The sequence below is a fragment of the Phascolarctos cinereus genome, unplaced genomic scaffold (genome assembly GCF_003287225.1).
Source record: "Phascolarctos cinereus isolate Bilbo 61053 unplaced genomic scaffold, phaCin_HiC Scaffold_5;HRSCAF=322, whole genome shotgun sequence".
NCBI lineage: Eukaryota > Metazoa > Chordata > Mammalia > Diprotodontia > Phascolarctidae > Phascolarctos > Phascolarctos cinereus.
In genome coordinates this window covers 229,569,955-229,592,232 of record NW_027555958.1, presented here as the reverse complement: position 1 = coordinate 229,592,232, position 22,278 = coordinate 229,569,955, and the positions used below count along the sequence as shown (strand labels likewise).

The 22,278-nt window shown below is 48.0% G+C and overlaps 2 protein-coding genes across 3 annotated transcripts; one reads left to right on the top strand and one right to left on the bottom strand.

Annotated features, from left to right (window-relative positions):
* Positions 1-10,675, bottom strand: GTPBP2 (GTP binding protein 2). Its single transcript, XM_020976788.2, has 12 exons — positions 10,440-10,675; positions 7,074-7,100; positions 6,614-6,798; positions 6,103-6,211; positions 5,696-5,893; positions 5,314-5,488; positions 4,522-4,741; positions 3,920-4,055; positions 3,712-3,770; positions 2,823-2,994; positions 1,534-1,698; positions 1-1,326 (listed from the first exon to the last, which is right to left on the bottom strand). Exons 1-12 carry the CDS (start codon positions 10,656-10,658, stop codon positions 1,150-1,152), a joined length of 1,842 nt encoding a protein of 613 aa, XP_020832447.1. The 5' UTR covers positions 10,659-10,675; the 3' UTR covers positions 1-1,149.
* Positions 10,676-13,631: 2,956 nt separating this feature from the next.
* Positions 13,632-18,368, top strand: MAD2L1BP (MAD2L1 binding protein). Of its 2 annotated transcripts, none has more exons than XM_020976793.2 (3): positions 13,632-13,793; positions 15,309-15,586; positions 17,614-18,368. In XM_020976793.2, the coding sequence occupies exons 1-3, from the start codon at positions 13,700-13,702 to the stop codon at positions 18,112-18,114; spliced, it is 873 nt and encodes a 290-aa protein (XP_020832452.1). In that variant the 5' UTR covers positions 13,632-13,699; the 3' UTR covers positions 18,115-18,368. The 2 variants fall into 2 exon arrangements, with proteins under 2 accessions (XP_020832452.1, XP_020832453.1); XM_020976794.2 differs by having other exon boundaries at positions 13,736-13,806.
* The last annotated feature ends 3,910 nt before the right edge of the window (positions 18,369-22,278 follow it).

The following is a 22,278-nucleotide window of genomic DNA, read 5'->3' as shown; positions in this document are numbered from 1 at the left end:
TTCAATAAAACATATTTATTCTGTACAATATATATATATACATATATATATATATATACATATGTATATGTGTATATATATAGAGAGAGAGATTCAGAGAAACTTCAAACAACAAATGATCCCTGAGCCCTTGGGAACCCAGGACATCAACAATGGGGAAAGAGGAAGTCCCTTGCTAGAGCAGGGGACGTGAACAACCCTCCACTTCTTTGGGGAAAGGGGAAGGTTGCCTGCAACAACAGGCAGGATAGGATCACTGCAAACAAACAGAACAGTGGGTGATGGGGCTGCTTGGAAGCAGGAAGGGGTAAAGGTTGACAGGGGAGCTAGAACTCCCAGTACCCTGTCACCCATTTTTATAAAGCAAAACATGTCCGATCCATAACAAAAAAACAAAAAACTGCAGAGGGAGAGGGTGGACAAGACCATGACTGACATGCAGCTGACCCTTAGTATGTCAAGCCCTGGACCAGCCTGATAAATAATAGCACCTGTGGGGCTTGTTAGGGATGAGGATGGAGTGACGGAGGTCCCTAAAACAGGGAATAAGAGGAAGTTGGGGACGGACCATTAGGCCCTGGCACAAAATGTGAGCAGTAAAATTCACTGTCCACATGTCACTCCTTACCCTTTTGGACCTTGGGCTCCAGGCAGACATGGTGACATGTCTTTTGTCCACAGTCAGATGGAACTGGCCTCTGTTGGAAACTTTATATAGCCCTGAGGACTAGAAAATGGGCTCCCTCCTGAGAATCACCCCAAGCTGCAACTGTTTCCAAGAAGCCCAGATCATACTGGGAGATTAGACCCAGTCCAAAATCACTGAAAAGGTATGGCTGAAAGTGGCCAAAGTGGCCTTTTCCAAGGCCCCAGCAGAAGAGCCACGGTCTGGCCGAGTTGGAAGAGCCAGGCCTGGAGCACAGCCCTAAGCCAATACCCTGAGTTTTCCTGTCTTCTCTCACAGGACTCTCCTTCTCCTAGCCACACCAAGTTGGGCACCACTCCAGAGGTGCTAGGAGAAGCAACTGGCAGGAAATGCCCCCTCCCCCAGGCTATTAACACACAGAGCTGCCACTGGGAGCAGCGTGGTCTGAAGTCACCTTGTATATTGTAGGGACAGCAAAGAAGATGCCCCTTGCCTGGGGTAGTTCAGAAGCCCAACCTGGCCTGGGCCTCTCCTGCTGCAATAGCTTGCACGTCGGTGACATGGCCGATGCCTTTGGTGACACCCTCTCGGAACAGCAGCTTGGCACCCACCTTCAGGTACTCTGGGTGTTTCAGGAAGCGGAAGCGCACTACTGCCTTCTCCCCGGTCCGCAGCTTGTCCTACAGCAGATATGCAGTTACTGGTGCTGGCCAGCAGATCTTGACCTAGTTGGAGAGCTATGGGGCCTATTCAGCTCTACCCACAGTGAATATTGCTCAGGTTCTACCCACCTCATGGGAATATCTGTCCACTCTCAGAAGTAAGAGATGCTTTTGCAAGCCTAGGGCATCCCCTAAGGAATCAAGGAATAATTGGGCGCCACTCACCTTGGCATGGATCTTCTCCACTACAGCTGTCTGACGCACATTGCCCACGTGCACAGTCACCTGGAAGCCACGCCGGAAGGTGGTGGCATGGAACAGTAGGACAATCTCTGCCTCAAACACTGAGCAGATAGTGGGGTTCATCTCAGGGCTCACCATCACCATGCCCTGTAGAAGCAGAGGTCACCCAGGCCCAGGTGGGACAGACTCCAAATTACATCCTCCCACTTTTCACCATCAAAAGCCCTTGCATAGTTCCTTTTTCCTAAGTCTCAACTCAAGATTTTAGAAGAGCTTACTGCTTAAAACTCACCTGCTATAGGAAGCCTTCCTACCTCCTCATCATTCTAATCACTTCTTTACTCTCTGCATTTCTAGGACAGTAATAGGACATTTAGTTTGCACTATATTAATTCACACTTGTTGAGATCTCTTTTCCTTCCAATTCATCCTTCACACCAGATTAATCTCTTAGATTTGGTCATGTCCCTCCTCTGCTCACAAATCTTCAGTGCATCCCTACTGCTTCTTCCTGGAATTAAAAGCTCTCCAAAGTTTGGCACTACCCAACCTTTCTAGCTTTATTTCGTATCACTTCTTTCCATGTATTCTATAATCTAGTCCAACCTAGATTGCTCTCTACCCCCTTGAACACCCCTCGAAAGCTCCCATCTGTGCTTCTGCTCATGATATTCCCTGTTTCTGCAGTGTCCTTTTTCCCTATTTTTTACCCACCCCTTTAAAAAGTCAAGTCAAATGCCATTTCCTCCACAAAGTCTTCCCTAATCCCCTGATCAATAACAAGCTTTCCCCATCAGACCTCACATGGCACTTTGTTTTGTACCTCATTTATAATGTAATATTTTATATTATACTTATCCATGTTTGTATCTTAATCCCCACTGAACAGCAAGCCCCATACAAGGGTCTGTATGGGAGCATGTCTTATTTAATTTTGTATCACTCACCCAGTTCCTAGCACAATGTTCTATACATGGTAAATGCTTAATATATGTTTTTGTTGGGTGTACATAGTGATTATTAGTGTTCCTGAACCCCTTTCGTTTGTGGAGGATCCTGTCTATGAACTTTCATTGTGGGATTCAGAAGGGCAAGGACTGCTTCTTCTGTGTCTCTCTGCAGTAATTGTAAGAATAGGTCTCTGCACATAGGCTATCACTGAACATCACTGCCTCTGAAAGCATTTCCCCAATAGTTCTACCACTGTCTACCCATAAGGCTTTTATCTTAGCTCCCTTTCTATAATCCTCCTACCTTGCCACCCAACTCACCTTTCGAAGAAGAGCACGGTCAAAGTCGCCAAGGGCTAGGGTAGCTGCCTGGCCTGCTCGAAGTACTCGGCAGGCGGAACGATTGCGCTGGATGCTGCACACCTTCAGCTCCAGGAAGCGTCCATCATCGGTGGGACCTACCACCAGCTGGTCCCCCTCACGGCAGATCCCACTGTAGTCCAGAGCAGCAATTGTACGGGGTCAGCCTGGGCCCTTTGCCTGCTTCCCACAAGGTTCTGGGCTACCCCCTCCCCACTTAAACTCCTTCGATAGCAGTGCCTCTTTTCCTGAGAAAAGGGACTGGGATTAATTGGGAAAGAGCTCTCGATTCAAAGCTGGGGAGCTGCCCTCTTCTGGCTCAGAGCTCAAACTCTGAGGGGAAGAATCTACAGGCAAAATCCATCCCAAGGCTTAGAGAATGCCACACTGACTAGAGCATTACTATTTCATGATCAAGAATTTGCTGAAACATTAATAGTGTGGACCTTGTATGGCCCTATCATCCTCTAGACCTGTGACCTCTGATTCAAAGACAGATCCCAGAAAGGAACTCCCATCTTCCCTTTTTCAGTTAAGACCAGTTAGGTGGAACTTGGATACTTTCCCAGGGCCCAAGCACCCACACCTCACCCCAGTGGTCCAGGAGAATAATTATCCTAGGGTGTGATTCCCAGCAGATAGGAACGCTGTTCCTTCCCACATATAGCATCAGGCTGGTTGCCTCCAGCATTTCTGACAATGAAGGCATAGACTCCTGAAGCCAGTAAGTTCCTTTGGTTGGGGTCTGCTCAGCTTCACAGTAGGGAGGTGGGGATTTGCCTCCTTTGGAGCCTGATGCCATCATGTGGAGGGAACCCTCTAACAAAATCTCCCCCAACAAGGGAGTCACCTGGAAAGTGTCCCTCCAACAACAGTCCCCACCTCTGGCACCGTGTAGATTTCATCCACCTGAGACCAAAGAGGACACCATCAGTGGGTGGCCAAGGAGGCCCAGGAGGTTCCTAGGCCTCTGGGTAGACCTTGAGGGTCAGCTTCAAGGCAAGTGGCTCAAACCAAACTTATCCCAGCTCCCTGCCCTGCCCCAGCCCATCTCCTACCTGGAACTCAGTCAGCTGCTGCATGAGCTCTTCCTGTTCTTTGCTATTGGTGAGTGGTGGCAAGATGTTGAGAAAGACTTTGAGCAGGTCCAGGCTTTCCCCAGACACACTAGACAATGTGAAGATGGGGGTGACACTGTAGGGAAAGACATGGAGTGGTCAGTCAAGGAAGGTCCCTAGAGTAGAGGGTACCTGTGAGATTTCTTGAGCTAGCCTCAGGACCCTACTAACAAAGAAGCTGAGGTTTTAGGATTTTCCCCTACTATCATCCTAGCTCCATCTTTAGGACCTCTGGAATGGTCCTCTGAAAATCAGGAAAGAAGCATAGCACCTAAAGCCCACCCTAGAGTAGAAAGCATGTAATGAGATGTCTAAGTACATACATTATTTCATCCCCTGTGGTCCTGGACCAAGTCAGTGTAGTTTGCTATTGGCTTTGGGGGTACTGGTGTATTAGAACGGGGATGACTTGTGGTAGTACACCAATCTGAAGAACATGTAGATTGAATCAGAATGGTCTCTCCACTGGCAGAGAGATTAGGAGTGAGAAAATGGAACGAAGTAGTTATCTTCTGTTCTGAAATGGGAGGGGGTAGACTTACTTGGGAGACTGGGCAAACTGTTGGGCAGCAGTGACAGCATCATCATCAGAAGTGACCAACAGGGGAAGTTTGTGGCAGCCAGGCTGCTTAAGGACCCTTTCCAGCTGGCGCACTGTCCTTTCCACTGTGGCCTTTGAACATAGGTCCACTTTGCTGACGACAATGAAGAACGGCACTTTCAGGGCTAGGGCTAGCCCCAAATGCTCCCGCGTGGTACCCGCTGCCACAAAGTAGCAAGGAGGAGGAAGAATTAGAAAAGGAAGAAAGGGAAATGAGAGAACCAGAGGGGAAGGGAAGGAAATATGCTTTTGTTACAGCACCTAGTATGTGCCAAGCACTATACTAAGTGCCCTACAAATATTATCTTATTTGATCCTCAAGAACCCTATGAGGTAGGTACTATTATCCCCATTTTACAATTGAGGCAAAGGATAAGTGACTTGCCCAGGATCACAAAGCTAGGAAGTATCTAAGACCAAATTTGACCATGGCCTTCCTGACTTTAGGAAGCATAGGATTATATAGACATGGAGCTGGAAGGGACCTTAGAGGCTATTGAGTATAATTCCCTCATTTTACACGAGGGAACTGAAGTACAGAGAAGTTAAATGACATGCCCAGGGTCATATGGCTAGTAAATGTCCAAGGCTGAACTTGCACTCAAGTCTTCCTGATTCCAAGTCCAGCCCTCTACCCCCTATGTCACCTACCTGCCTCCATCTGGACCTAGCCTTTGAAGAGGCCCAGGGTAACAGGAAATTTGCAGGCCATGTTGCCCCTGAAAGTACTCACCAATGCCAGTATTTGCACTGACTAGAAGCAGGGCACAGTCAGGACAGTAGGAGGTCAGGCCAAAGATGGTAGTGCGTAGGTATTTGTGGTGTCCTGCCAGGTCAATGAAGGTGATCATCTTGGAGCTGCTCTCACAGATCTGCTCTGCTGTCCTGGAGTCGCTGTAGTTCACCACCTGGACCAGCCCTCTTATTAGCCCCTGCTGCCAGTTCACCCTGACCCTTTCTCCTATTTAGAGCTGAGCTGCATGGACCTGACCCAAACACCATTTAGTTTGAAAGAGTATCTCTTCTTCACCCCTTTAAAGGTTGTCAAATTGCTTCTACTGCCTCCCAGTCCTTCCCCAGTCTGGCCCCATCATGCTTCCTCTCTTTCTGCATACCTCTCCCCTGCTGTTAAAGCCAAGGATCTCAAAGCTGATGCTGGAAGTACGACCAGATTGGATCTCATGCAGGTGACGGAAAAGATTGAGCCGGGCCCTGCCACGCCCATTGTCCAGCTCCCCCTGGGTCAGCACCCCCAGGAGAGTTGATTTCCCAGAGTCCACATTGCCCAGAACAGCCACACGAAGGTCCAAGAACTGTGAAGAAATCAACTCAAGGTCAGGAGTCCTCTCTCTCCTGCCTTCATTTTGGGGACAGGAGATAAAGCATCCTGGGGCAACAAGGAAGGAGTAAGCCACCCCAAGAAGCTTGGGCCAGGGGAGATGATCCCAGGAGAGGGGCAGGGATGCACGTATGTTTATGTATGTGCTTGGAGGAGAGGCATATGCTAAGGGACAGGCTTTACCTGCTGGTTGTCAGGGACCTTGCGCACCAACACCTCAGTGATCTTTCGAGGAACATCGCTATCGTAATCCACCTCTCGTTCCCGGAGAACTGTGATGTCTGCCCCCACCCTGTGCACAGTAAGGTCAGTCCCCTACTCCCAGTCCAGTGCATATCCCCATCCCAGCCTAACTTAGAGCCACCTGCCTTCCTTTGCCTCTCTAGCCTGGATCGACCAGGTGCTCGTTTCTTCAATACCTCTACTCCACTCATGGCTCTCTCCCTCTTCTTATTTCCCATCCATAACCATGGCCTCCCCTACCTCTTCAAAGGCCCAAAGCAAGGGCCATAAGTCTGGGTCACCTGAAGCAGGCCCCAGAACCTCAATCTCCCCCCACCTTTGGCACTCAACCTTAGTCAAAAGACAGCAGCAGGGAAGCCCAACCATAATCCCCTGGGGAAAGGACAAGGCAGGGAAGTGCTATCATAAAAAAGTACAGAGAGAAGGAAGGAGAGTGGGGAAGGGGACATACTTCTCAGCCATCCGGTGCAGGGTCTTGAGGGATGCCCGCATCTCCTCATCAGCCAGCCCTACTAATAGCCCATTGTCCTCCACCCCAATCTGATAGACAGCCTCGCCCCGGCCTTCCTGAAGCCGCCACTTCATCTGTGTCACCAGGTGCTCAAAGCGGTATTGGGATGGGTTCACCAGCTTCAACTGGGAAACAGAGAGGTACAATGGTGAAGTCACATATTGACCCTCATTTACCCTAAGAAGGACCAGGGCCCTCTACCTCCCTATAGATTACTGAGAGTAATTTAATCTGTCCACCACCTAGCCCTACTTCCACCCTGGGAATGAATCCAGTCCCTTCTAAGACAACCTTTTTTAGTCCCATTCCCCTAAAGAGCTAGGGATTCAGGAGAAACTTGGGGATGGAAACCCACAAAGGTCAGGGGCAATCCTGACTCCCCTACTCACCCAAGACTCACCTTGTACTCAATGTTTCCATCCTCAGCCTGTAAAGAAACATAAGACCCGGCAGTCACTGCACACTGCCCTAACCCCTCCCCCTTTTCTCCTGGATTCCAGCCTAGTGTCCAAGTTATTCTCTTCAAACAGCAGAAGACCCAGAATGCAGCATCTTGCCAAGGCAGGAGGCATCTGAGGGACCAGAGTAACTCCCTCATCCAGCCCTGACTTAGCCCCTCTAGTGGAGAAAGCTGCCCTGCTAGGTCCCAGGGAGTAATCCAATGAGCCAGGGACAGAGCACAGGAGTTCCTCCCTCCTTTCAGTCATCACTCCCCACCAGAAAAGAAGTTAAACTGACATTCCCAGAGGTCAGAGCCTCCTCTACCCTCAGGCTCATCTAACCATCTCTCTCCTTGTCAGCACTTCCTGCTCCACCCCCTTGACTGATGTAATGAGGAATAAGAGGCTGTAAGAGCTTCTGTGTCAGGGCCTGGAGGTGAGCTCAGCAGTGTCCACTCTGAACACAAAGTCCAAACTAAGGAGGGTCAGGTTAGGAGAGGTCTCAGTAAGGGCCATGAATTGAGACTGAGTGGGACAAAAGTACATTGAAAACCTCTCTAGGTTTTTTCAACCCTTGAGCAGTGCTGGAGGCATTTAGGAAGTGTACCAAATTAGCTTATGTCCTAAAAGACCTCAATGCTCTCCAAAGATCTCTTTCTCCTTCCTCTGAGGAAAAGAGAGACAGGAAAGAGGGCCCCATTTTCTTGGAAATTCCTTTCTCTAGAGTCTTCACACCTATCCTTGGTTCCACTTTGCACTCACTGCATCTTCACCCCACAGGCTTTGATGAACATGACTCAGTATTCCTTGGAGTCTCTTACTCTTTTAATCTATTCATTTATTTTAAAAAATAAAAAAATAAGTGTTTACTGTGTGTGCCCAGCCATTCTTCTTAGAGCTGGCCCAGGAATTCAGGGGCTTAGTCCCCACTCATTCAGTAATCATTAACCTTTATTCCCCAGATTTCTAGCACTTCTATCCTCATGGTGTGTCTTTATTTCCCAATTAGTTTTCCTCACCATTTAGCAAGCAGCACTTACTGAGTTAGTGACAAGAAGCAATATGTATTGAGACAAAGCTAAAAGGGTAAAAGTTGCAAAAAGGCACATGTAGGCTTGATGCCAGGAGAAACATTTTAACAATCAGAACTGCCCAGAAGTGGAATGGTCTGCCTCAAGAGGTGATTGGCTCCCTCCCTTGGAAGTCTTCTAGCAGAAGCTGAATGACCATGGAGATTTCTTTAAGGTTTGGCATGAACAAGATGATTGCTGAGGTCCCTTCCAACTCTCAAATTCTGTGATTCTGGAAAAAACCTTTTCCCTTCTAACATCACTTAGTACTTTGATTTACATCTCTTTAATTGACTTATCATGTCCTATTGAGTATCACAGTTATCTATGTATGTATCATATCTCCTGCTAGACTACATTTCATTAGAACTACTTGACCTGGAGTCAGTAAGCTCTAGGTTCAAATCCCATCTCTGATATTTATTAGCTGTGTGACCATAGGCAAACAAACAACTTAACCCCTCTGAGTCTTAGTCACTTCATCTGTAGAGAGAATAATGAAATTTCACAGAGCTCTGAAGCTAAAACGAGAATGAACATATAGTTCTTTGAAAACTTTCAAGTGCTATACAATTGCCAGCTAGAATTATAATCTCCAGTCAGGACCTAGCAACACAATAAGGTCATAATAAATGTTTACTGAATTGAATTCAGACTTTTCCCCCCAGAGGTTATAACTTTGTAGTCTCTGATGAGGAAGAGATATAGGGGTTGTCAATCTCCCAGACCCAGGGTCTTCTTCACCTCAAAGTAACAATTATCCCCAACAAAAGGACCAAGGTAAGCAGAGTTGTCAACATTCACCCCTCTGTAATCAGTTCTCTCAGGCATAGTGGAAATGGAGAAACTCAAGGCATATATATGCTTCTTCTCAGGGGTTCCCTTTCGTTCCCACAAGACAGAGGAAAAGGTATTCTTTGTGTTCCTCACCCCAGGATCACTTAACTCACTTTGGGGAATGGGTATGTGCTGGGAAGGGGAAAAGTGCCCCTTTGATCCTCCTATTGGTCTCCTCCTCAAAAGGTAGATATGAGACTTTCCAGGTATTCGTTTTCTCAGCCTCTCCCTGATCCCCCCAACCCTCAGGATTATACAGAATGGGGTGCAAGCATATTCTTTTTTTCCCTCCAGATTTCCTCTCTTCTTGGGCGCAAGGTAGGTAAAGGAATTTTCTTTCTGTCCTTTTTCAGCCCTACCCCATGGGACAAGTTCAGGATTTGGACAGAGGGTTCTTTGACCAAAGTCCCAAAACTCAGGGTAAAGGAATGTTATTTGTTTTTTCCAAAAGCCCCCTTCCTAATGGAACACTGCCCCCTCCCCTCATATTCCCACGTACCATAGATATAGGATGGAAGGGGGAAAGTGTTTTCTCTGCTCTTCCTCAATCATCCCTTATGGGACAGGGACAAGTAGATAAGAGTGGAAGGGATGTATTTTCTGTTTCTCAAATCCTTCCCCTGACAGGTACAGGATAGGATGAGGGAAGAGGGGTGGGACGTACTACTCTCTGCCTCTCCCTGAGACTCTAACCTAATTCACAGGACAAGAGGAGGTTCAGGATTGAGGGAATTCTCTTTGCCTCTCCTGGAGCTGCCCCCCTCATGGAGTTGAAGGGGGTGCTCTCTCTACCCCTCTCCAACCCACACCCCACAGAACACGGCAGGTATAGAATGAGGGACGCCCTATCCAACCCTCTCCTTACTCACTCCTCCATGAGACAAGTGAAAGTTCAGGATAGGGGGTTTTCTTTTTGCCCTTCCCCATGGAGCAGGTGCAGGATGGAAGCTGGGCTCTGATTTTCCAGGATGTCCCTCATAAAACAAGTACTGTATGGCAGGTGTGCTCTCTACTCCACCCCAGGCACTCCCCCCATGGGGCAGGTGCAGGTGTGCTCTCTGACCCTTCAGGACACCCCAATGGGGCAGGTACAGAAAGGGGGGAGCTATGCTCACTGACTCTCTGGAATCTCACCGTGGGGCAGATACAGGAGGGGGTGCTGTGCTCTTTGACTTTTCGGGACCCCCTTCCCCATGGGGCAGGTGGGGGGGGGCTGTGCTCTCCGGCACTCTAGGACTCTCCTATCGGGCGGGTACAGGAAGGGAGGGGGCGCTGCGCTCTCTGACCCTCCAGGACCCTCCATGGGGCAGGTACAGGAGCGGGGTTCAGCTCTCTGCCCCTCGGGGACACCCCCCATGGGGCAAGCAGGGACAGGGAGGGAGGGTGCCTTCCGAGCCCCACCCCAGGCCCCCTCCTCACCTCAGGGGGAAGATACGGGGGGTTGTTGGCTTTGCCCCCTCGGTTCCTTCCGCTCTTCTTCTTCCCCTTCGGGGCCCCGCCGCTGCAGCTGCCGCTGCCGCCTCTCGTCTTGAGGCCGCCGCCGCCACTGCCGCCACCGACCGCGCCACCGCCACTGCCGGCCGGTCCTCCAGCGGGCCGGCAGCAGCCGCCGAACAGCTCGGACACCCTCGAGTCCATCCGCCGCTGTCCCCCGCCCCTGCCCCTGCCCCTCCCCCCCCGCCGCCGCGGCCGCCTAGTCTGAGCCTCCGCCGCCGCCACCGCGTAGGGCCGAGCCTGAGGAGAGCGGGGCGGAGCCCTGCACAGGCCCCGCCCCCTGGCACTCTCCTCCCACCCCCTTTGGGCGCGTCAGAAAACAGCCGCGGAGCACCACGGGATCCGAAGTCCCCAACGCTACTGTCACCCACTGTAAAGAACAGGCTGTCATCCTACAACTCCCGCTGGGCACCGTGGCGCAAGACCGTGGGGAAAAAGTTTGTCCCAGGGCGCAAAGCGCCAAGGGAATTGTAGTCTCACCTCGACTATCCCCCGTATTCCAAGAGACTTTTTTCCTTAACCTTCCAAAGGGAGGGCGCCCCAATAAATTACAAAGCTCGCTCTATTCATCTACACACGCACACAACACACACTTCTGAGTGGGGTGGTGCAGGGTTCAGCTATCCGGGCCCCGCTTTAAGGTGGGAGTAAGGGTAGAGGGAAGGGGGGGTACATAAAAAATGAGAGTCGTGCTACTGGGTTCTCAGGGACAGTTGGAATTTCGGGACCTCAGGGTCTCTGAGCCAGCCGTGGACGGTAGCACGACTAGGAGCCGGGACCCAGTGGTTTGAGGGTCTCACAGATATGAGAATTTGAAGCATCTAATCCTATCTGCTCGTCCGCAGCTCAGTCTGCCTCAGTTTCTCCTTTGTGCCTCCGTCACAGTGATGCCACTGGGGTGAGTCAGGGAGCCCAGGGCTTGTGGGCGCGTGTGGGAGAACGTGGTTAGGTTAATTATGACTGTTATTGTTGTGATGACTTTGCCTTTACACAGCAGCCATTCAGCCCAATTGCCGCCTCCTCCAGTCTTCCCAGATGAGTTCAGGCTGTTTTCAGCAGCCTGGGGCCCTCTATACTCCCCTTACAAGGTATTGAGGTCTATAAACCTATGGGGTCTCCCTCCAGGCTAAAAACACACCAAAGCCGTGGAACTCATCCAAACCTAACCTGCCCCGCCCCGCTCCTCCCCCGAGGAGACCAACTTCTCCTCCCCTTTGTTTTGAAGTCGAACCAATCAGGGAGGTTATAACCAAGGTTTATTTCCAAACACCCAGGCTTATAGGAGAGTCTAGGTACCTCCGGGGGAGGAGCTGAGGCCCTACTTGCATCAGATCCAGGAAGGCTGGAGGGAGGGCGGGGCACAGGGAGGAGGAGGGCACTTAGACACTAAGAGAAACTTGGCAAAGAGCCGAAAGGATTTTTGACTTTTGACTTAATAGCTAGGGTCAGCACTTAACATTATCCCCACCCTCCGGGGCCCTAGCTGCCAGCTGTTGCACAAACATCCAGCACAAGTACTAACGAATGATACCAGGAACGCAGGGTGATCAAGTGGTTAGTTCAATGGGCAGCTCGGAGTCAGGACGCAAGATTTCTATTCCTGGGCCCCACCGCTGACTCACAGTGTCCACTTCCCCTTCGCCCCCCCTGCACAAACAGTGGGTACATAATAAACAAAAAACAGTCCTGGCTAAGTGACATCGATTGAGCTCTTCTCTGAGCCTCAGTTTCCTCTTAAAATGTCAAAGTTCCCTTCCAGCTGTAACAGTCTATGCATTATAAACATACTTTCCTCCAAGCCTCAGTTTCTCTACAAGCTAAAGACAGTGACTTACCTCTGGTGCTGCTCTCTGGGGCTCTGAGGGGGAGCTGGAGGATCCCACAGCAGAAAACAAGGAGTGTAGTGGACTGTGGGTCATCGTTCCCCTCTCTTCCCTCTCCTCCCCCCAGTCTCCGTGAGCTAGTGGGGGTGGAAAAATGAAATCTGTAAAACAAAACAAACTACCCCGCCAGTTGACTTCAATTCAGTCTCAGTTGTCCAGGAGCCCCACAAGAGGATCTTTTCCTCTTTTTGCGGCTTGGGTGCAGAGGAGTTAGAGGAGCCAAGGAGCCTTTTGGATGGAATTCTTGTGGGGACTGATCCAGACAAACTTGCTGAGAAGGGCAAGGTGAAGGATGAAGAATGGGTTTTGGAAGGGGGGAGGTTCCTTTGTCCCCCTAGGGCTCCCAATCCACTACATGGATAAACTGATAGCCACCCAGCTGCACTCGTCTGATAATTCGACCCACTCTGCCCCATGGGTACTTGGACAGCCTTCCCTCATCTCATCCTCTTGCCCTTCTAAACCAGGATCTTCTAGTGGTAGGAGAGGGGATTTCAGGTCATTGGTGGAAGTGTTCAACGCTCCTGCCACCTCTCCACCTGCCTGACCAGAGATAAGGCTAGACAGACAGGTGGAGCAATATAGGTCACCACGGTGTCAGAGTGGGGAGTGGAGAGATCTAGGGAGTGTCTGGGGAGGAGGGTGCAGTGTGCAAGTTCCCTAGGGAGGGAAGGGTGGTCCTGGGTGGGATATCTGTGCTGGTAGTATGCTATGGTGTACATATAAGGCAGCAGTGGAAAGACCACTGGGTCTGGAGTCAGGAACACTCATCTTCCTGATCTGGCCTCAGACATTTCCTAGCTGTGTGACCCTGGGCAAGTCACTTATCCTCGTTTGCCTCAGCTCCTCATCTGTAAAATGAGCTGGAGAAGGAAATAGTAAAGCACTCCAGTGTCTTTGCCAAGAAAACTGCAAATAAGGTCACGGAGAGCCAGACACGACTGAAAAGACTCAAAAATAACAAAAGTCTATGGAGTGGTCGAGAGAGAGAGAAGAGAGAGAGAGAGAGAGAGAGAGAGAGAGAGAGAGAGAGAGAGAGAGAGAGAGAGAGAGAGAGAGAGAGAGAGAGTGTGTGTGTGTGTGTGTGTGTGTGTGTGTGTGTGTGTGTGTGTGTGTGTGTGTGTATGTGTGTTGAGGGGAGGTCCTTAAGAGCACAGACACGCGCATGTGTGTCGGGCGTCATTACACTAATGGCAGGAGAAGGCGGAGCTATACAAGGGGTTCCCTCGCTCCCACACCTAGAAAGCGCCGCCGCCTTTCTTCACCCCCTTTCCGCACCGGAAGTGGAAGTAGTAGCTTCCCATGGTGCCTCGCGAGGAGGGATTCATTCAAACCGGTCAGCGGAGGGAGGAGGTTGTGATGGCGGAGCCGAGGCCGGAAGTGGCGGCGGTCGATGGTAAAGCGTGTGGGTACGCGGCTCCGGGGGCGATCATGGTCCGTGCCGTTGCCGCTTGCCCTTCCCAGCCCCGCTAATCCGTTCTTGGGTCTTTGGGATCAGTCCCCTCCCTGGGAGGAGGCCGGTCCTGCCGCCCCAGCCATGTCTACCCCGCCTAGAGTCCAGCCTCTTTTCTCATTTCCTTCCATGCTCTCTCCCCTGCCTTCCTTCTTAGTCAGTCAGTCAACCAAAGAGATTTCGAGCTGCCACTCTGTGTCAAGCGCTTGTCCCTCCAGGTCCACCTAGCCTCTCCCACTCAAGCATTGAGCAGTTCACTATTAAGCCCCTCCTTTGGGCCAGACTGTGTCCGAAGTCAGCACTTTGGATGCAAAGACAGCAAGCCAGGCCCTGCCTTCAAGGAGCTTACTTTCTCCTGGGGTACGGCTCTGGCTTCTCCCTCTTTAAATGCCCTCAAGTCAGAGTCAAAATCCAACTTTATGCTATATTCCCCAGTGCCCAGAACACCCTTTACCCCACCCCTTTTGTAACCTGTAGCCCCTCAAATCCTTCTTTTGTTTCTGTTTTCTCCCCAATCCCCTCTATTCTACTTTAATTTCTTTGAGACCTAGCTGGTCTTGTAACTAAGTTTGTGAGGTGGGTCTTCTTTCCCCCACCCCTTCACTGTTACCTTAATGATAATAATAATAATAATAGCTGACTATATACATGTGTATATGTCTGTAGAATATATATATATAGCATATATACTATAGACATATGTAGACATAGACACACACACATATACATATATACTATAGACATATAGTATATGCCTATACATATATAATATGTCTGTTTTGCTGTTTAATCGTTTTCAGCCACTTCCTACTCCACTCTTTGTGACCGATTTTGGGATTTTCTTGGCAAAGACACTGGAATGGTTTGCCATTTCCTTTTCCAGCTCATTTTACTGATGAGAAAATTGAGGCAAACAGGGTTAAGTGACTTGCCCAGGGTCACACAGCTACTAAGTATCTGAGGCTAGATTCGAACTTAGGTCTTCCTGACTCCAGATCCAGCACTCTATCCACTGCCATACCTTGCTGCTCCTATATACATCTATACATATATACATAATATGTACATATGTATGCATATGTGTCTACATGCATTATATGTACATATGTATTTATATGTATATACACGTGTACATATTTATAATACATATAATAATAAATGACATTTTAAAGTTTGTAGAGTACTTAAATGATCTCATTGGAGCCTTAACTCTCCCACCACCTACATAGTCTTAGTCAGATGGACTAGGGGCTTTATTCTTTCTTTCCAGATCCAAGGGTGGGCAGAAGTTATGTCAGGGAGTGTACTGGTTGATTAGATTCTACAGATTCTACACTACAGGACCTGAACCCTTAGTTGGACAATTCATGAGATGGGTACGGGGAAATTTCAGTCAATGAAAACAAGAATAAACATGGCTGTTATTTGACTTTTTTTCTTTAACATCCTGTTATTTAGCCCAACTTTCAGAGTTGGAAAGGATTGAAGATTCAGAAGGGTCCTGTGCCTCCAAGACAGAACTACTTGAGTCGGCCTCAGCCCATGGCCCTTCCAGCAACCCAGAGCATCTCTGTCCTGGAGATTCCATGGTCCCTGTGGTGTTTCCAGGACCTGTGAGCTCAGAAGGCTGCTGCCGATTTGCCTGTGAGCTCCTAAAGCACATCATGTACCAGAGGCAGCAGCTGCCACTTCCCTATGACCAGCTCACAGTCTTCTACTCTAAGCCCTCTCCCCAGGTGAGTATGGGCTTTGTTCCAGAGTAAGGTGAGAAGAAGGGAATTAAGCAGAGAAAAGGGCTAACTAGCCTAACTAACTCCTTTTTCAGTCTCAGACAGCATTAGTCATGTCCTTTCTTCCCATCCTTGACTTGGCATAGAAAAAGTAGTGGGTCCCCCTTCACTAAAGGCCTTCAAACCCAGGCTAAATGACCATTTATCAGAGGTATTCCAGTGGCTGTTCCCTTCAGGGATGGTTTGGTCCTTGTAGGTAGCTGCTCAGGTGCCTTTTGCCTCCAAGTTTGCTGCCTCCGTTTCTTTGATTCATAGCACCTTACAACCAGACTTCTGATCCCATGGCTAACCAGACTTCTGATCCCATGGCTCTACTGAAGCTGCCCCCGAAGAGGTTGCCTGTCATCTCCTAAGTGTTAAATCTAGCGTCTGTGGAAGCACCACTTTTTAGAGCATACGGTGCTATGGAGATACAAACAAGAGAGGAAGCAGTGTAGTGGAGTGGCTAGAGAACTGGCTTTGGAGTCCAGTAGACCTGGCTTCAAGTCCTGCCTCTGATACCTGTGACCTTGGCCATAACCTCTTAGTGGCCTAGCCCATTTTCTAAAACTCTGAAGTGCAGAAAAGGTTCAACCCATCTGCACTGGAGATGGAGTTCCCTCACTGGGAGTTCCCTATTTCAGTGCAATCACAGGTCCCATTACATATATTTATGTAGCACTTGACAGTTTGAGAGGTGCTTCCAAAGATATCACCTCCTTCAGTTTCCATAATGGCTCCATGAAGTAGAGTGTATACCAGCAGGATAGTTTTTAAACAGGCCTGTGATTTCATTAGTGGTGGGTGCTCTATCTCCTTGGTAGAACTGGAAGGTATCCTGAGCCATCTCGAGAGCCTCTTTGCCAGGATGCTCATGCCACATGTGCTGATCCTTCTTGGGGGCAATGCTTTGTGCCCCATGGAGTTCTATGAGCTGGACCTGGCTCGGCTGACCTTGGGCAGGATGGGGCAAAGCCTCAGCACCTGTTTTAGAGATTAGGAAACAGGCTCACTTGAATGGTTTGTCAGTCATAAAGTAATCAAAAGGAAAGGCTTTGGGGTGTAGAAAGAGCACCTGAGGAGTAATGACTGATTCCAGTGACTCAACTTGTGACTTAACCTCTCTGCCTCAAATCTCTTCTCTTATTTAAGCCCTTGGCTGAAAAGCAACCACTCTGAGTCTTCCCTTGCTGATTGGAGCTTATGGAAGGAATGGCCACAGTATAGAGGCGCCACATGCTATGAGGTGTTTTATGCTTTCTGATGATAATTTGATAGTGCCTTGCATACTGTGGATGATGGCTGTTCATGGGCAAAGTTTTGGTGTGGTCCAGTGCTAGACACTGCCCTAGGAAATGCCCAGAATTGGGATTGCTGCAGCCATGTGCTACACAGTAAGCTTCCACACCAGCTGCAGAAGGGCAGCAGAGATAATCTGAATTTAGAGTATCATTTATTCGGGGCTTTTGAGTACTGGTAAACACTACTCTGATGCCATTGTCACTATGCAGAGATGGGAGTGAAGGCGAAATTGGGTCAGCCCTCTGATCCATTCAACCAAGTGGAGCACCGAGGAACTGTTTATGAGTGGACAGTTTTGCTATAATGTCCTCACAAATTTGAGAGGTTTGAAACCATGTCCATTGTCTTTTAACAAGGAAAAGTAGGTTGTGGTGGAAAGAATGCTTGATTTAGAGTAAGAAGACATGGGTTGAATCCTGGCTCTGTTATTTATTAGCTCTGGGACCTTGGGCTACTCACTTAACCACTTTGGCTGTCAGTTAACTTCAATGAACAATGAAAGGTTTGGACTAGATAGCCCTTGAAGAAGGTCTCTTCCAACTCATAAGACCATGATCTTATACTCCCTAGGTATTGGGGTAACCTAGCAAGGTTGGAGTAGGTGGTATTAGAACATGGGAGGGTGGAGGGATAGATTGGAGAGGCCAAGCATGGGCCCTTAATGTTCATTCCCTTCCTTCACCACCCCATAGGCAGAGGACATGGTGAGGAAGAAAGCTGAGAGAAGCTACAAGAAATTCCAGCAAGCCTTGGTAGAACTGGAGGGCATCCTGAGTCACCTTGAGAGCCTCTTTGCCAGGACGCTGGTGCCACGTGTGCTGATCCTTCTTGGAGGCAATGCTTTGTGCCCCAAGGAGTTCTATGAGCTGGACCTGGCTCGGCTGTCCCTGGGCAGGATGGGGCAGAGCCTCAGCACCTCTGCTTGCCTGCGTCGTCTCTTCCGTGCCCTCTTCATGGCTGATGCCTTCAGCGAAGTGAAGGCTGCCCCAGCCATGGGCACCATCGTCATGGCCCAGGGACATCGTGAGTGTGGTGAGGACTGGTTCCGCCCCAAACTCAATTATCAGGTTCCCAAACGGGGCCACAAGTTGACTGTGACCTTGTCTTGTGGGGGTTCCCCCATCCCAGATTCTACCTGGGATGATTATATCTGGTTCCAGGCACCAGTGACACTCAGAGGCTTCCGTGAATGAAGAGGCTTTTTGCTCTTGCAGGCAGCACAGCTGGTTCATCTTTTTCACTGTGGGCCAAGTACCTCAATTGCTTGACAGCTGAGCTGTTTGTTAACGAAAGGATTTGTCCTGTGTGAGGGTTTGGTGCTTTCTCCCAGCTGTGCTTCTAAAGGTTGTGTTGTGGAGGCATACTGTGATAACTGAGCAGCCACATCTCCCTGCTAATCTCAGGGCCGATTTCTTTTCTTCGGGGATGATGGGTCAATCAGTCTGTACGGGGGGGGGGGGGGGGGGGGGGGGGGGGGGGGTTAGGAAGGTTTGAGATGGGCTTGTGGCTGCTTTTGTAGAGGTTCCTCCTAACCTTGCTCAGCTGTGGATGGACCTGAGCTATATATGGTTGCCTTCCAGTGAGATGATGTGAGTGTAACTGACCAAGTTTGTGTAGAAAAATGAATGTATTCATATTAAAATTTCCTGGATATCCATTGGCGTAAAGGGACTTTACAGGTTTGAGACCTTAGTGTCTTGTTTTCTTTTGCTTTCTCTGCCCCAGGGGCTTCCAGGCAACAGAGTTGTCAACTGAGGGCTCCTCCCCTTGGCCAAGTTGAGGCAATTACTGGGCTTCAGCAAGCAGCACCAAATTCAGGGGGTATCAGTATAGTTGGTTGCTAGGCCCAATTAATAAATATAGATTTGAGGGAGACTAGGCCCCTTCTCTCTGCCCAACATCAGGAATAGACTCCAGATTCTAGGACTCATGTGCTTTGGATTCTTGTACTCTGTCTCAAATCAGGATCTAAGTGCAAAGAAGTAATTTCTCTTTATGGAAGACAAAGCTGTCACTCATCCCTGAGAGAAGAGATGGCAATCATCAGATAGTGGAATGAGCCTTGCCCTGGGAGTCAAGAAGCCCTGCATTTGAGTCTTAGCTCCAATACCACTAGCTTTGGGATTGCACATTAGTTATTTCATGTCTACAGTTCTGTCATCTAAAATAGGAGTAATGCTTGTAATTGTGGGAAAAGTGTTTTCTGAACCTCAAATAGAACTGTAAGGTTTCTGTTGTCATCATAATAATATAATATGCAAGGTCACTTCCATTAAAATCCTCTGATACAGGAAGATGACTAGAATACAGTAGGAGAATGTTGAAAACTATTATTCTAACTCATTTCTTTTGTAATCCTCTTCTATTTTATGCATTTAAAAGCATTGTTTGGGGCAGCTAGGTGGCGCAGTGGATAGAGGCTCCAGCCTTGGAGTCGGGAGGACATAAGTTCAAATCTGGCCGCAGACCTAGCTGTGTGCCTTACAAAAAAAGAAATAAATAAAGACCAAAAAAAAAAGAAGCATCGTTCTAGGCTTCACCAGACAGACAAAGGGAGTCTGTAACACAAAAAGGGTTAGATGCTAGACTAGATGCTTTCTGAGGTACTTTTTTAGCTCTAGATCTATGACCCTTGGGTTTTTTTGTTTTTGTTTTTTGGTGAGGCAATTGGGGTTCAGTGACTTGCCCAGGGTCACACCGCTAGTGTCAAGTGTCTGAAGCTAGATTTGAACTCAGCTCCTCCTGATTCCAAGATCAGGGCTCTCTCTACTGGGCCACCTAGCTACCTTTGATTTTTGGTTCTTAAAGGCTATATCAGTGCATGAGTTCTATCAGGTCATACCCTGCTGGAAAGGCATCTGGGTCCAATAGTAGACCATACAAGGAGTCACTTAAAATCAGCATAGCTGGCAGAAGCCCAACTCTAGCTTGGGTGCAGTCACTTTTTTTAAATATGATGACTCTTGAAGACCATCTATCAAGTTGTAATGGGTTTATAGCATGTGATGGCAAGAGAGAATACCCACACCAATGAAACCAGGGATTCTTCACGAGGAGGAAGTATATCAATCATTATTATCACTATTATGATAGCAGAAGTAAATTTGGTTGACCTTTTTCTCGCTCCCTGAGGCTACAGGGAGCTGCCCAACTTTCCCCCCTTTCCCCTTAATATTGTTCACTTTCAGATAGAATTGCAGAATGTTCTCTTTAGATTGGAATGTTAGAGTGGTCAGGAAACTTACCTATGCTCCTATGACTAGTTTCTTGGACAGAGAGGAAACCAAGAATTAGGCAGCACCCTAGGGCACAGCATACAGGGATATACAACAAGGGGATCTTTTCAATATTTTTGTAAGTGGCCCCGTTTTGTTTTTGTTTTTAAATACCAGACAGTTCAGGGCACACAGCTCTGTATTTTTCTCTGTCAAAGCATATTGTTACAAAGCCACTTGTGGACCTAAACAATTGGTACAATTTTCATACACACAACTGTTGTTATTTTTAGTCTTTGCCTGAGATGAAGGCATATCTTGTCCTGCCCAGCTCATTTCTTTTTCTTATTTTTTTTTTGTGAGGCAATCGGGGTTAAGTGACTTGCCCAGGGTCACACAGCTAGTGAGTGTTGTGTGTCTGAGGCTGAATTCGAACTCAGGTCCTCCTGACTCTAGGGCTGGTGCTCTATCCACTGTGCCATCTAGCTGCCCCCCCCCAGCTCATTTCTTGACACCCCCCCACACACACACACTGCTGCTACACTGTTCGGCCTCCTGTTATCTCAGTTATGTGATACCATTTTTTAAAAGGTCTGTGTTAGAGCTTGCTACTTTTTCTCCCTTGGCTTTTCCAGATAGGCCATTTTAGTCTTGATTCCAAATGCCATTCTTTCTTGTGACTTCTGTGTATTTTCCAACTCTGGGGAAACTGAAGATGACTTCTATAGGTGCTGAGTCTGGGCACCTGATATTTCACATAAATATGCTGAAGAAGGAAAGTTATATATCCAATTCCCACTTCTTACTACTTGTGTTCATTTTTGGACGCTCACGAAAATAGAGAAGGAAAGTGTGGTATAATGGATATAAAGCTGCCTCCCTCACGAAGATGGAATTCTGCTGATATGCAGTGGCTGTAGTCCCTCTTAATGCCCCCAGACAACTCTATCAATTGTAGAAGGGATGCCAATCAGCATTGGAAGAGAACGTTCCTCAGTGGGAACTCTCAAAAAAAAAAGCTGATGTGATGTGTTATTGGATTGCTGTGTTCTCATGGGATGGCACTTTGAAACGTAAACTTCTAACTAGTTGTGAGACTGTGTACAAGCCATTTCCTTAGTCTTTCTGGCCTCATTTCCCTCCTAAGTAAAATGAAAGGATGTACTAAACAATCTCCATGGTTCTTTCCATTCCTGACATTCTGGGATTCTTGCCACAGGTGCTCCCAGCCTATTTTCAGAGGTGGAAGATAAGCTGGCATTTATTGTGATCCTTTGACATTCAGTTTGAGCTTTTTTTTTTTCCTGATAGTGACTTCCTTGATCCATTCAAATCTGTATTTTGCTTCCTCTATTTCAAGTTTTCTTTCTCCTAGCTTGACCTTCTCTAAATCTCAGACTCTTGTTTATCTTTTTCTCTTCTCTAGGGTGTTCTGTATAGTCAGCAGACCTAAAGTCAAAAGACCTGGGTTTGAATCTTGGCTCTGCCACTTTTACTAGTTGTGTGACCTTAGGCAAGTCACTTAAGCTCTCAGCACCTCTTTTTTAAATTGTAAAAATGAGGGGGTTGGATTAGATCAGTGGTTCACAAAATGTGGTCTGAGGTCACTAAGACCACACTTTCAGGAGCTCTACAAAATTGAAACTATTTTCATAATAATACTAAAGTGTTTTATTTTCTAACATGGTTAATATTGATAGCACACATGTAAACATATGCTCTTGGGGAGTTCCAATAAGTTTTAAGAATGCAAAAGGATCTGAAGACCAAAAAGTTTGAGAACCACAGTACTAGATAATACCCACCATTGTTTCCACTTCGGACATTCTGTGCTCTGCAATTCTGTGATTCTGTGACTCTTTCCCCTGTTTTTTTCTGGTAAATATTGGGAAAGACCCAGGGATAAGAAGAAAATCAGTCCTTCAGTTAAAATCCTTTCAATTCATCAAACATTTGTTAAGCACTTTACTACATGCTAGGCACTATGCTGATTGCTATGGAAGATACAAAGCTGAAAAATAATATATTCCCTACCCTCTAGGAATTTGCAATCTAACATCTATTATTGTTACTGATCAAATGAGATAATAGTGCCTGTCACACACAGTAGGCACTACATAAATGCTAGCTATTATCATTATT